Source organism: Nothoprocta perdicaria, unplaced genomic scaffold (assembly GCF_003342845.1).
Source record: "Nothoprocta perdicaria isolate Ctin4 unplaced genomic scaffold, notPer1 scaffold_482, whole genome shotgun sequence".
Lineage (NCBI taxonomy): Eukaryota > Metazoa > Chordata > Aves > Tinamiformes > Tinamidae > Nothoprocta > Nothoprocta perdicaria.
Genome location: NW_020455735.1, coordinates 109,225 through 124,758, shown reverse-complemented (window position 1 = coordinate 124,758; position 15,534 = coordinate 109,225). Strand labels below are relative to the sequence as shown.

At 38.3% G+C, this 15,534-nt stretch overlaps 2 protein-coding genes across 2 annotated transcripts in view; one reads left to right on the top strand and one right to left on the bottom strand.

Moving 5' to 3' along the window:
- Nucleotides 1-2,627: 2,627 nt before the first annotated feature.
- LOC112954072 (butyrophilin subfamily 3 member A2-like) lies at nucleotides 2,628-9,950 on the bottom strand. The gene is made up of 8 exons (XM_026047219.1): nucleotides 9,902-9,950; nucleotides 8,640-8,996; nucleotides 7,906-8,190; nucleotides 7,301-7,399; nucleotides 7,124-7,150; nucleotides 4,111-4,131; nucleotides 3,832-3,858; nucleotides 2,628-3,160 (listed from the first exon to the last, which is right to left on the bottom strand). Exons 1-8 carry the CDS (start codon nucleotides 9,948-9,950, stop codon nucleotides 2,628-2,630), a joined length of 1,398 nt encoding a protein of 465 aa, XP_025903004.1.
- A 3,259-nt stretch (nucleotides 9,951-13,209) lies between these two features.
- LOC112954071 (butyrophilin-like protein 9) overlaps nucleotides 13,210-15,534 on the top strand; it is an 8,319-nt gene continuing 5,994 nt past the window's right edge. The window contains exons 1-3 of the mRNA XM_026047218.1: nucleotides 13,210-13,282; nucleotides 14,053-14,403; nucleotides 14,920-15,204. Coding sequence (XP_025903003.1) covers nucleotides 13,210-13,282; nucleotides 14,053-14,403; nucleotides 14,920-15,204 — 709 coding nt within the window. The remainder of the gene's footprint in view (nucleotides 13,283-14,052; nucleotides 14,404-14,919; nucleotides 15,205-15,534) is intronic.

Here is a 15,534-nt window from a genome sequence, read left to right as displayed (position 1 = left end):
CACCCTTAACCAAGACCACTTTCTTCTCGATCACATCAGCACCCTTAACCAAGACCACTTTCTTCTCGATCACATCAGCACCCTTAACCAGTGAATGGCAATATTCCGTGATTTTGAGAGGTTACCAGTGCTAGCTGCTTCATCCTGGGGGTTGGATATGCTCAGGACATGTTGATGCAAGAAGGCATGGACAGTTTAGTCTTACCACTCTCACCATTAAGGAAAAAAAAAGAGATTTTCACCACTGCTAATCACCACGCCCACCTTTTCAGTGGTGATAAGTGACTGCTGCCACATCACGGTAAAAAGAAAAACTGAAAGGGAAGATGAGGGCTGAAAACCTGATGGTGGTTTCAGCCTCCTGGGTCAGAGTTCAGGTTTGCACCTTTGTGGAAGGAGGTGGGATATTTGCCTTAGGCTGGAACTGGAAAGCAGGCAATCTCAAGCTTTTCAAAAAGGTTATTTGTCATTAGACTCTATCTCAGAGCCAACTGAAAGGGAGGGTGGATAGAGAAAAGGGTTGGCTGGCAGATTCTGCAGCTGCTTGATTTATTTCTCTTCTCTTCCCTATGAAATTTTTCCCAAGCTGAAATATAGAAATTTGTGTGTATTCCAGAGGATTACATAGGTGCACAATTTATCTAGCATTTTAGTGGCTAGACGGCTATTCTAGATGGCTCAAGGTCAGCAGACTTCATTGGGTTGCTTGCGCGTCCTCCACAGTGCGATTACTAGAGCATAGCCACACTGATTGCATGGTTCACAAGTGACTTTGTGTAGAAACCCTTCCTGACCTCCCAGAGCTGTAGGAGTTAACAAAAAGGACAGAAAATTAGTAATAGGGAGCTCACCTACCTTGGTAGATTCTGTCTCCCCACACTTCAGATGGCAAGAAAGAGGTGGGGACAAAGAGGGATCGCTTGAAGACTCTTCTGTAATCAAGGACGAATCCAAGGGAAGGAAGGGAAGGGAAGGGAGTGCCATGGGCAGTGCTCTCCCAACCTGTTCCCTCCTCTCATGGAGCCAAAGAGTAGCGGAGGGGTGGAAGGAGAAAGGAGGAGGAGAAAGAATGATCTTTGCTCCTGCTGCTAATAAATGTTAACTTTTGAACCCATCCGTTTCTTTATGGCTATTGAGCCTGGGGAGGGGCAAAAATGAAAGGACAAGGAGAAGAGGGACAACAGGCAGTGAAGGGAACAAATTYTCTTTTCTTTTCACCTTTTCTTTTCTCTTTTCTTTTCTTCTTTCGTTTCATTTCGTTTCATTTTGTTTCATTTCATTCCATTCCAACTGAAGCCATGTTGTGCCAATGAGGATTGTTTGTTGGACAGCCATATTGGGTTATCCATTTCCAATGAGAGAAACAATCTCTCCTCGTTCTCTTCTGGTGTTCAGAAGGGATATTCCTTCTTTCTAGGAAGCAAATAGGAGCCATATTGCTCACCAGGTGGAATTATCCCACATGCCAAGCTGGCCTCACTGGAAAACAGGATTGGAAGCAAGTACCCTCTCCCTTCCCTCTCAGAGCTGCCATCCAGCCATGGTTCACTTGAGAACAGAGGTAGAACATGATGGGAAATTCTCCCCTCCATGTCACCTAACCATGTCCCATTAGTTCATACCCATTCTTGTTGGATCATTCAGAAGGAACAATGAAGGAAACTTTCTATTTTCCAGAGTTATCTATTATGTGACTTAAAAATCTTGATTTATTTATATATATATTTTGCAATGGATAGTACATCATCCATTGGCCAACTGAACAGCATCCTCCACCTTGCTTTACCCATTACATACGTCTTAGCTGAGACAGCAACAATAGGAAAAATAATTCTTTTCTTTTGCTCTAATTGTAGGCATTGACGCTTTCATTCACTTTTCTGAACTTTTCTAGTTTTCCTGGGTTATTCCCTGATCCTATTCCCTAGAGTTTATAGTTACTATATACTATATAGTAACTATATAATATAGTATCTATACTATATGCTATATAGTAATATATAGTATTATGTAGCAATATATAGTTACTATATAGTAACTATACTATATACTAACTATACTATATAGTAACTCTAGTTACTATATAGTATAGTTACTATAGCCTTATATAAACTATCATTACTATAAACTTATAGTTACTATAAAGTATAGTTACTATAGCCTTATATAAACTTATAGTTACTATAAACTTACAGTTACTATAAACTATAGTTACTATAGGCTTATATAAACTATAGTTGCTATATATGTCCAGCTCAGACGCCTGCAGGACATGGCACTTGTCCCAAAATCGGAATGAGAATTCCAGCTGGGAGCTGGAACGTCCCATCCGCATGGAGCTGAGGCNTAGTTACTATAGCCTTATATAAACTATCATTACTATAAACTTATAGTTACTATAAAGTATAGTTACTATAGCCTTATATAAACTTATAGTTACTAGAAACTTACAGTTACTATAAACTATAGTAACTATAGGCTTATATAAACTATAGTTGCTATAAATTTATAGTTAATATAAACTATAGTTACTATAGCCTCTAATGTCTGCAATGGTTTTATTCTCTTTCCCTCTTGTGGACAGAGCACTCTTTACTTCCCCAATCCACTAGATGCAGCGCCTCCCATCACAGATTTTCCAAAGCAGAAGGAATCCTGACCGGGCGGAAGACGAGCGGAGCGAGCGACCCTTCGCTTTTGGGCACAAACGGGTAGAACGTGTGCGCGTCCCCCTCTCCAACGGGGATGGTGGCCAGGAGGACCATGTGCACGGCCTCGTAGAACTTCACGCGCCTCTCCTCCAGGTCCAGCAGCACGCCCACCACGGAGCAGGACGGCGGCGGCGGCTCCACGGCGGCGTCTCCGCGGCCGCAGAAGAGCGCTCCGCGGGAGCTGTGCAGAGCCCAGGAGTCGCCCGCGGGCAGCACGGCGCCCCGCTCGCGCCCGCCCCGCACCACCCCCAGCACCCAGTCCGGCCGCCGCGCCACCTCCACCTCCCAGTAGCGCTTGCCCGCCGCGAAGCCGTCCCGCGCCAGCGCGATGGGGACGGCGGAGGGAGCGCGCGCGTCGGCCGCTCCGGAGGGGTCGCTGCTCCTCGTGCCCGGCGCTGGAGGCACCTGCAGCTCCAGGTCTCCGCCGGCTGCATCCACGGTGATGGGGACTAGAAGAGAGGAGGAGAACGGTCCAAGCAGGTTGGCAGCGAGAGTGAGCAAGGTGATGAAGGGACTGGAGCATCCCTCGTATGAGGAGACACTGAGGGAGCTGGGCCTTGGAGAAGRGAAGGCTGAGAGGGGATCTCATCAACATGGAGAAGTTCATGAAGGGGAATGTAGGGAGGAAGGGGCCAAGCTCTTCTCAGYGGTGGCCRGKGACAGGACAAGGGGCAATGGGTGGAAGTTGAAACCCAGGCAGCTCCATCTCCAGGTGAGGAGGAACTTGTGCACTGGGAGGGTGCCCGAGCCCTGGACCAGGCTGCCCAGGGAGGCTGGGGAGTCTCCTTCTCTGGAGGTCTCCAAACCCACCTGGACGCCGCCCTGTGCCCCGTGCTCTGGGTGTCGCTGCTGGAGCAGGAAGGTTGGACTTGATGATCTCCAGAGATCCCTTCCAACCTTGAACCTTCTGTGATTCAGTGACTTCATCCAATTTAGCAGAGTGACTTGGGGACCTCTGTCCACCAAGCGCAAGGGGCAGATGTTCTAGAAACCCATCAGCAGTGTCTCACTGTTTCCTTTAGAGCCTCATTTCCTTTAGATGAAGCCCATTGAGGACCTATTTTTTTGATATGTGGGCAGCTCGCACATCAAATTCTCATGCATCCTCCTCTCAGCTTACCTGCATGGCTCTGCGCTTCCCAAAAATCTAAAAAAAAAAAAGAGAAAAAGATATCCATATTTGGGCATCTGTGGACATTAATCCAATGAACTTCAATGTTTTGTGAATCCTTGGGGTAGTAAAATACTTCTCAATCTAAACTATTCAGTCTACTCATCTACAATTATCTTCTATCTACAATTATCTTCTATCTACAATTATCTTCTATCTACAATTATCTTCTATCATTATTAATGCACCACCATATCTGGCAATGCAAACATTTTTTAAACCACTTACCTAAATCAATCCGGTATCGATCTGTAAAGAAAAAGCATTTACACTATTATTACTACTTGTTTTCTATATATTTTTTTCCTTTTTTTTTTTTTTTTCCAAAATAGGTTTCAAAATAGATTAGACATCTCCAGCTATGGGTAGAGGGACTTTTTTTTTTTAGGTCATTTAAATTTTTGTGACTGCATTCCAAAGTGAAGACACAAACTGGGCCTTGCACCTTGGCCTATCTTTGCTTCCATTTTGCAGTCCTTCTAAAGGACATTAAGTCAATGGGAGGAACGGGAGGAGATCTCTTCCTTCTTGGTGTCGTCACAGTGGTTCCAGTAGACTTGATTTATGATGAAATGCAATGTATGTGTCCAAAACTGTGTCACAGGGCTAGGCATGAAGAACTTCCAACCAAGGAAGATTTCATTATCCTGAGAGTCAGTTATCTACTGTATTTCTTGAAGGAAGAAACAGAATCTCATTGTGATGAGATATTTACTCCAGGCTTCTGATCCAGGAAGATGCGTGCAGACTATATGTTGACTAGCTTTGCTGTTTATAAAGACCTTAAGAATGCAAGATTTATTCAAGACATATTTTCTTACCAAGACGTTGTTGGTTTTCAGCCTTTGCTGTAAAAGAAGAGCATAAATGAGTTAAAAGAAGATTTAACGAAGCATTTAAGGTAAAAACAGAAATAAACAGTTACCCCTTATGAAGAATGCTGTGCAGATAGTGAAAAGTTTTTAACTTTAAAATTTGCAATGTGAAATATGTCAACTTAATTCTTAAAAATATATGATATTAATAAGATTCAGGTATAAACTAACATTTCTAGACAGGAATATAATATATTTTTCTGTAAGTAGAAAAGTATCGCTAGCCTCTTAATATCAGAATCAGGCTAAATAATAATTTTGAGCAGTGCCTCAAAATGAAATAGAAATAGCAACCATTAATATAAAAAATAAGCCATAGTTTTAAAAGAAATAGCTTATTTTTGTTGTCACATAAGTCTTCCTGAAAGTTCTGATTAACGTTAATTTTAAGATGTAGAATTATATTTACCTCCTTCAGTTGTTTCCTTCTGTACCTCTAAATTGATCCAAAACAACACAAAGAACAAAAGAAGAAGAAAAAGAATAAATATTACTGCAGTGGAGAGTGAACAGCTGATTTAAGTTAGACGTTAAAATGAGAAAATGAGCTTTTAAATTATTCCATTGTCTTCAGTTATTAAGTCTGAATTAAGTACATGGAAATCTAAATTAAAACGTCTTTTAATTTAAAGTCGAACTGATAATAAAAAAAATATGTTGGAAGGTGTAGACACATTCAGAAGTATATCACGTGGAAATGTTCTACAGCTTATTTGCTCTTGTATGTGATTGTGAAGATTTACTACCATGTATGAAGCTGATCAGGCAAGAAATATTACATTTTTCAGAGATGCAAATAGCATGCATATGAACATGAACAATATTCTTACCTAATTTTCTCTTCAGATGTTGTTTGTCTGAAAGAAACAGAACACAGCTATCGGTGTAATAAAATCACATACTATCTAATATAGGGTAAAACTTGAAAGGCTTATGAAGCAAAAACATTAACAACTTTTAAGCTGAACATTTGCTTATATTACACACCTCTTCTATGCAGGCACAAGCAACTACTTCTTAGAATTATTATTTATATTCAGTTTATTATCAGAAAAGGTATTGAGTTAATTAATGGTATCTTCAGTGCAAAAAAAATTGAAGTTACATTTCAAATTATTCGTACAATCACTCTATCTGCCTGCTTTTTCTTAAGAAAAATGAACTCAGAGCAAAATAGACAACTCATGGCAACTCATAGGGCCATGAGATGAACAGGTGCTTTCATTTTGGAGAAAACTTCAGAAAATTCAACATTTTTCCCTTAGCTTGATTACTCCACAGACTCCATTGCTGTCTGTTTTTGTTATGTTTTGTATCTTGTAATTTTTAGAAGATTACCCTAAATGAAGAACTCTCCTCTGAACTACCAACAACGGAGTTAAAACATTTTAATAATTAAGAACAATGTGGCTGATTGTGACTTAAAACTTAAAGGACTGATAATCTTGAAATTCTTGTCAAAGGAAACCAAGTGCCCTAAAATAGTATCTTTGAATGTATGATTTTAAGGTATCCTGACAATTTTCAAAGGGTATTTACCTTGTTCCAAGGTCGTCCTCATTATTTCTGAAAATAAAGAGAATCATATTGCCATATTATTAATGCCCTTAAACTTCAATTAACAATGCAATAAAACAGCAGTGAAGCTAATCAAAGAATCTCAGTAGAAAGCTGAGCTCATGGTTTCTGTAGAGAAGTAATTTTTTTTCCATGGGGTATTCTCAATGGGGTATTTTTTTCAATGGCTTCAATGTCAAAAGACCTAAGAAGTGCCTGAAGAAAAATGTACTCCTGGAACAGCAAGACAGACCCTGCATATATTGAATAACATTGCTATGACTTCTAACCTGGAAAAAATGCTAGAGACAAGCAGGATTTTCACCTGCAAACCGGCAATATCTGCAGTCCTCAAGGCAGAACTAGATTTGTTGACCAACGTTGACCTAGTGCTATGAACATTTTTAATTATTATTATTTATTTTTTGTCTCAAGGAACAATTGAGTGAGTTGGAGCTCTTGGTTCTGGAGTGATAGAAAGAGAGAACTAGACTGGAGTCCACTACTCCAGTTATTATCTGTGCTAGCAACTAGAATTTCCCATGGAAATTTCCCATGGAAATTCCCGTTGCAGGAAGCAAACCTCATTGCTGAGGAACAGATGGCAGATTTCAGTGCAGATCCGTGTCCTGATATTCCCAGTTCACTTCTGTCCATAACAAAATTGAACAGCCCAAGTTTTGATCATGTGTTCCTTTTTGTCATTTCTCTATTTTGCGAAACTATTTCTGAATCAGCAATAAGGGGCATAAGCTTCTCTTCTAAAATATTTTTAATCTATGATTATGTTTGGCTCTGTGGTTACTCACTTGCGTCCTGTGTCCTTTTAAAATTACCTGGGAAAACACACACAAAAAAAGAAACAGTTATTTATCTATTTTAAGAGACGGGGCCTCTTTAGAATATTGCTCTATAATATCAAAATGAGAAGTTTTGCATTCTAGGTGAAAATTTCCATATCGGATGTTGTACATGGAAATACTTACTCTTCAGTTTATAAGCTAGAGCACCGATAACCACTGCGTTTAAAAATAAGAGTACAAGGAAGGCAGTCATCCAAGGTGAGGTGGAAGGAAAGAAGGCATCTGGAAAATATAGACAGTTGGACTTTCCCTTAGTGGTTGTGAGACATTCAAGACAATTAAAACTTGGTTATCTACTGACAATTTAGCTCCTATAGGGTAAACCTCACTGTCTCCAGCTGTCATTCCTGAAGGTTGTAGGTCTCCTCTCAAACCCAAACCACGCTGATCAATCATATGCCCAAGGGCATCAAAGGTATTATTAGATGTCTCTCTTCCAGCAATCAAACTGTGCTCCCATATTTCATATTGAAACACTCATTAAGATTCAGTTCCTATGAATCTGGTGGAGAAACTGCCTTCCTATTAATCTTTACGATCAATATATAACTTAAAAATACCAAGTAATCTACAGCATAAAAACGAACTTCTTATCATGTCCACCACCTCAGCATTAGTTATTTATGCTTGGGTTGGGTGTCCGTGATTACTCCAGGATCAATGGGGTTGACCATGGCCAACAGCCGACCAACTAGTTTTGTTAATAGTTGTGCCTGGAGGTTGCTCACCTGAAATCAGGACTCGGGACTCACATGCTGTGTTCAGTAGGTCATTGACTACTCTACAGGATACTTCCATGTCAGATTTGGGTTCAAGGTTCATGGAACTTATGATGTCAAAAACACCTGAAGACGTCCTCTCATTCTGGGTGATGACTTTCTCCTTTCGTATCTCTCCTTTACTGTCCAGCCAAACTACTTTGGGCTCTGGAAACCATCCATGGGACTTGCAAGTGAGGCCAATGCCCTGTCCCACATGCCCATCCAGAAAAACAGATGACTTATCACCTGCGGCTATAGAAAGACAAGCAAATATAATCAAAAAAACCCAGAAAACTAAATATTCTCCGATCAAACAGTATTTGATGAAAGGGTATTCCCCAGATTACATAATCTGTAAATTCAACAAAATTGCAACTTTAACATGATAATGATTAAATAGTTCCTCCTGTGCTACATTAAAACTGAGACATTTATATGCAATAAATATATGCAATAAATCTATTGCATTTTTGCAATGCCACTATGGATTCTGGCAGATGGTTTTGAATGGCATGGTATTATTATCAAACAATCTTGCCCTTCTGGTAAAAAAAAAAAAAAAGTTAGACAACATTTTTTCTGTAAAAGATGGTAGAAAGTAGGTAAGATGAATCCAAAAAATTAGTTGGATAAATAAATCCATAGCGTTTACTGGCAACTGGACTAAGAATGAGGTAGAAAATTTCTGTCCTTCCACTCACCTGCCACAGACAGTTCAACTACCACTTCATCATACCAGTTCTCAAAAAAGACACTGCAGGTGTATTTTCCTTTGTCAGAGACCATGACGTTCTTCAGGTAGAGAGAGACATTTCCCTTATTAAATTCAGTATGAAAGAAATTCGTCCTGCCCTGGTATCTCTTGTCTTCGGTAACTGGGTTTTGTGTGTTCTTTCCATCATAGATGCTCACGTCAATGTTCTCAGAGTTGGTGGTAAATATCCACTGGATAGAAAGCCTCTCAGATATAGTTTTAGCTTGCAGTTGACAGGGCAGGATGACTCCTTTCCCAATGACTCCAATGACAGGATTATCAGGAGGAATGATTTTAAACTGGCCTGCAAAGAAATATATTTTGAGTCTTATCAGTAACAGATATTGTCATTAGAGCACCCAAAAGACAACTGGAATTGGTCAAATTCCAAACCAAAAAATTGTTTTTTACAGTCAAATCTGACTGTAAAAAGGCAAATTCACTGATGAGAGACCAAGGAGGGCAGGGAATTGGAGAAGAAGACATCCTGTGACAATAACCCAGTCACATCTCTGTAAACCCAGGCTGGCCTATAAACCAGGCCCTTTTGTAAAGCTGGAACTCACAAAGGCAGGGCTTAACTTCCGATATCCATAATATTTTCCACTGGAATAGCTACTTTAGGTGATAAATTGCACTTCGGCAAGTTGCTTTCTTTTCAAATATAGTCCTCTTAATAAAGACAGTATATATAGTGCTCTTATTAAAGGCAAAAACTGACTGGGAGGTACAAAGAGGAACATGAGCTTTCTTTGCATGATCAAATGATAGGACCAGCTGAGCTGCATAAAAATCTAAATCAGATAAAGGAAGCGCAATGAAAGTGAGGACCTCATGGAAGGTCTATGGCTCTATAATCCTATATTGAAGGTTTAAGCAGGTCTTTAATATTGCCTAGACTTAAGGCTTTCTCTGCACAAATGGTTAAATTCATCAACCAGGTGAACGCTGTGGTCTGCAGAAAGGAAATGGGTTAATTTTGCATGATACTTAGGATTATAGAGTGTTTTTAAAACAAAGGCATTATGAGAAATATATAACTGTATATAGTATGTATATATGCATATATTGATGCAAATATTGTATTAAAATATATATTTATATTATATATATATTTATATATATAAACTTTTTAAGTTTATTCCTATTATCCCTATAAATTATATATCTTATTTAAATGAAAATATGGTTAGAAGAACCTAGATTTACCTATGACCAAATGGATGAGCTGTAGCAAAATAACGATGTGAGGATTCATCACACAATGGAATGTGCAGCCCATCAAAGTTCAGGGGAGGACATCAATATGCAGAACTTCCAGGACAATCTTACTCCAGGAGAATCTTACGCGATTCCTGTAACCTTTTGAGGTACAGAAGGAAAATGAGAAGACTGAATGAAGAAGTAGGGCCACGTGTTTCTTTATATATTGTAGGATATGAAGCAATACAACGTCAAAATGAAGAAAAAAATTTAATGGAACTAAAGCAACTGAGCTGGAGTTCTAAGATTCATATTTATCCATCAGGAAGAGAGACAAAGAGAAAGAAATTCTATTTAGATAGCTGTGATTGCTGTGAGCTATTCTGCGTATAGGAATCTTCCAGTTTGGATGCCAAAATCTCTCTGCATTATATGAGGCTATAAACAAAATCCAACAGGACTTTTCAAATGCCTAAGCTTAGGCAGGGGAGCTCAGGAGTCTTTAGAAGGGATCTTCATCTACAAGGTCCCTTAGAATGAATCTTTTCTGCAGTCCGTAGGAAACTCTGTATGTATTTTTTATTACTTGGTAAAAATCTGGTAAAAACGAAAAATGGAAGTCTCAATTTTACACATGCTCATGAATATATAAATCTACATCTCATTTACTGATTAGAATTAACCAAATAATGTGATGCAACTAAATTATACCACTCTTCAAGCTCATTAAGACTGTTTAAAGCATTGTATATATGAGAAATATATGTGTACATACCCACCGGATAATCATAATAGACTTCTTTGGATGAGTCTATATCTCCAACACAAAAAGAAGGAAATAAGTTTTCCTTGGTGTTGGAATCAGCAGACTACAACACGGAGAACATAATTCCATCCATTATAAGTGTTTCAGCAAACTCTCTCTTTCAAGCAACCTAGAAAACAGCATTACTTGGTTTTATTAGATTTTATTAGTTATTTTTATTAGTTTTTATTAGTTATTAGTTATAAGTAACATTTCCGTGGTTAATTTTCTCTTTAATAAAGGTTGCTGACACATAGCAGCTCATGAAAAACTGTAATCCTGGATTAGATTTATATTATTCAGATTTAGTGAAGAAGAAAATTTTATCATTTTCACTCAGGTTGTAAGCAAAATGGAACTTAAATGATTTTTAACCTATCATTAAAATGGCGTCCACAAATGACCGGAACATCACCCAAAGATCCGGACAAGAAAAAACCTCTTTTTAATTTCAAATAATTCCCTGGGAGCTGCAAATAACAAAATTTTGGCTCAATAATCACGCAAAGCAGCCCAAATTTTCCCTATTCCGATCAGACTTTAATTACTTACCTGAATAAGCAAGATCCAAAGTATGCATTTTAAGTTCTTCATGGGTTATGGTGGTGAGGAATCTTTGCCCCTTCGCGGTAAGCTGCTGAACTTCTGTACTTTCGTTTTCCTGATTTATACAGTAATCTGCACGCTAAAGCTAACAAATAATAAATCAAGATCTTTTATCTTTCGCAGCCCGTTGCCCTTGGGTAGGTGCAATATTCCAGCCAATACCGGCAGAACTTCCTGTGTTCCATCTTGTGGTCAAGATGAACCTCAAGATGGTTGTGGAACTGCCTTGTTCTACCTAGGAACATGAAGAGAGGTGAAGTGGGAAACAAGGAGATATTTTGGTCTTGCAGCATAGATCTTGACACGTACTTTTTCCCCTGATCAGATTATTGGAGCCTCTCTAGCCCTATTGGATGCTGAATATGCAGTTGCAAACTTTAGTGGCAATAAAGATGAGGACAAAGGTTCACCACAACCATACGCCATATAGAAGTCATATGGTTCTTACTGTCCAGGTAAGAAATCATGCTTTTGCTAAATCCATAAATAAAAAAACACTGCATTTTCAATGAGTGAACTCATATAGATTCAATGGGTGGCACTTACAGAAATTAATTTGCCTGCTGGGGTTGCATTATTGCTGTTTATTTAAATCTTGTTCATGTCCAGTATTTGGACATGTAAGGGGAAAAAATAAAAATAAAATGAAAAAAAAATAAAATAAAATATAAAAAAATAAAATATAAAAAAAATATAAAAAAATAAAATACAAAAAAATAAAATACAAAAAAATACAAAAAAAATACAAAAAAAAATACAAAAAAATAAAATACAAAAAAATAAAATACAAAAAAATAAAATACAAAAAAATAAAATAAAATAAAATAAAATAAAATAAAATAAAATAAAATAAAATAAAATAAAATAAAATAAAATAAAATAAAATAAAATAAAATAAAATAAAATAAAATAAAATAAAATAATCTTTGTTGTTTCATTGTTGTTTTGTTAGAGAAGACTCAAGGATACTTTCAAGAAAAGTATTTAAGTACAGAAAAGTCATCTTCAGTAAAGAAAGTGAATATGCTGTTCTCCACATTTAAAAAAACGTGAGAAGTCAAGAACATGAGAGAATTTTCTAAACATAGTGATACTTAAATCTGGAACATATCAAAATTAGACTACAGAAACTCTATGGAGAGAGGCTTTTAAGTGCTTGCTAAAAACTGGAAATCAGGGAAGATTTAGTTAAAATCCCTAGCAGCTACAATTTCTACTATTCTATAACTGCCAAAGAGTGTATGCCCTGGGAAGAATATGTGTTTAAACATTGCATCAGCATATTTTTTTTTCTAAAATGATATTATTTAGTAGAAATAATATGGGAAAAGGTGCTTACGTTTCATGCTGTTGCATTTTATAGGCTCATTTGTAAGTGTTAGCACGGGAAAAACAAAACCAGCAACACATTTTTCAGGAAAAAAAGCCCGGGTCCTAATGATTTTGAAAGTGAACTCCTTTATTTAGTGATGTTATGCCATTTCAACTCACGGATCAGTTCAATTCACAAACCTTTTCTCTGAGTAGGCTCAGTAGTGATTTTGACAGCCAAGATCCAAAATTTGGTTCCAAATTTTCACGTTTCAAATTTCTCATTGTCTCATTGAGGTAAGCCAACAGGGAGGTCAGTACATTCTTGTTCCTAGAAAATTATCCATAAGTGTTTTTAGTTTTCCATTAAGGAATAAAAAAAACCACAAAAAAAAAAAAAGAAAAAAGAAACATTTTCTAGTAAAATTGGTAGTATCAAGCCCATTACTGATAAGCGTATTCTCATTTTCCCTATGACATTGAGCTCTCTCTGCACTTACCCTTGTTGTCTTGGCTTGAACATGTGAAGAGACCAAAGGAGTCCTACAACAATTTCACCTGGAAGTCCGTTGATTGGGAAGCCTGGTTATTGATGGATTCCCAATTTCAGTGGCTGACAGCTCTTCATATATTGACTTTTCAACGTATACCACATCTGATTACAGGTAAAGATAATTCCCCTTTCAATATATATTAATAAAACGTCTTACTTCTGCCAAGGTTCATGGAAGTATGAAAGTTAAAAAATAATGAGTCTATTTTTTATCTTTTTTGTTTTTTTTTTAACTTGGATGATACATAAACACTTGCCAGATATAAACATGTGCTGCAATTTGAGATTTGTTAAGGTACCTGAGACATCATCATAAACTGGATGATAGGGCCTGCAGGAAGCTTTGACTTTCTGCTGAATGAAGGCCAAGTGGGATAATTCAAGGTGAGTTTTGTAGCACCAGACCCTCTGGTGTAGACAACTGAATTGTGTCCAAGGTGCTGAATTCAGCTCACGGACCTGGTTGCCCATTTTTCAACCTCCACAAAATGGTCCATACGTTGTGGGTAGGATTCATCTCATATTGCTTTGGAAGCATCGCATTTTTGCATCAAGATAGTCCCCCTAGATTTCTGCCTTCAAAGAAGAGAATAGGACCGGAGAGCCACTGGTCCCATGGGACCAGAGAGCCACAGCCTCACGTTTTCTGAACATTATTCAGTTGTTTATGTCATCTGCCATTTTTTTTTTTTAATTTTGATTTTGGGCTCCTCTCCTACTAATATGGGTATTGGTTCTATTAGTTCCAGAACTAATGGTTCTAGAACTGGTTCCAGAATGGTTGCAGAACTATACGGTCCAGAACTAGGACCATAGAAAATGCAAAATGCACCAACATAAACCACTGCAATGGGTCAAAAATGCAATTATATCTCCACACAGGTCAGTTTGTAAGCTCTCTTCCTTACACTACAGTCACTGGAGTCATTGGAGAAGAGATCGTTCTGCCTTGCCGCGTGGTAGCAGAGCACGTTCCTGAGATATTTTCTGTCCAGTGGATATTTCACGAACAATCTGAAAAAATAACTGTGAGCAGATATGACGGAAAAAGCAAAAAAGAGATACAAGATGAGAGATACCAAGGAAGAACATATTTTTTCCACAGTGAGTTCAGAGCTGGAAACATGTCTCTGCACTTGAAGGACATCAAGAACTCCGACAAAGGGTCGTATACTTGTCTGGTCTCCTTTGATAACCACCAGCATGATGAGCTCATTGAACTCGAGGTGGCAGGTCGATGACTATTCTCTCTTTTAATATAAGAAAATTGCTGACCAGAAACATATATATTGATTATTGCCTTAAGGAATGAGCATATAATTTAGCTTCAAAGCTTGAAACAATGAATCTAACCCTAATATTTTCTGTTTTCATGAATGCATTATTTCTTCATAGACTTCTTTCAGTCCACCAATATTCATAATTTTATGGATTTTCTTCTTACATATTTTCTTACCTATCCCCTGGTAACCTCCCTCCAGAATAGCAGCCTCCAGTTAGCATTATCTGTTGTACTCTCCATTAATTATTTTTTTTCTCAATTTGGCGGTTTCTGGCCATGCCAAACTGCAGAGCGTGAAGAAAGAAGCTTCAGGGCCTACGAATCTGTCATAGTTTAGGTTCAGAAAAACCTTTCTATGCAATTTCACGCAAATTAAAAAAAACAGTTAAAGCGCTTTATCAAAAATTGCTCAATTTTCCTCACCCAGTGGTGCTTAGAATGGAGAATATGTGTGTTTTTTTCCTTAGCTAGAGGCATTGTGCCTTCCATTTTCCTGAAGAATTACATGAAGGAGAGCATCAGCCTCAGCTGCCACACAGAAGGGTGGTTTCCTGAACCCAGGGTGATTTGGTTGGACAGTCAAGAACAGATCCGAAGGGAACCATCCACCACGAAGATAATGATGATGCCTGCAGGCCTGTACAGTGTGGTAACGTCAATGAACCTGGAGCCCGGATCTGATATGGAAGTCTCCTGCAGGATAGTCAACCGTCTCCTCAACACGACGAGCGAGTCCCGAGTCCTGATTTCAGGTGGGTCACCTTCACGTAGACTCTCTGCTAAATGACAAGTCTCCCATTTTTATGTCATGAGGTGTCGTGAAGATGTAGCCCCAAAATCAGTGTGCAGTATTGGAGAAAAATTCATATGAGCTGCTGTAGTATTGCATCTTTTCCTCGGCTTTACTGTACAGACTTTGACCTGAGTCCAGATGTTAGTATTTTCACTCTACTGGATTATTTTTCTTTTTTTTTTTTTTTGTCTTTCTCTCCCTTTCTCTCTCCCTTTCTCCCTTTCTCTCTCCCTTTCTCCCTTTCTCCCTCCCTTTCTCTCTCCCTTTCTCCCTTTCTCTCTCCCTTTCT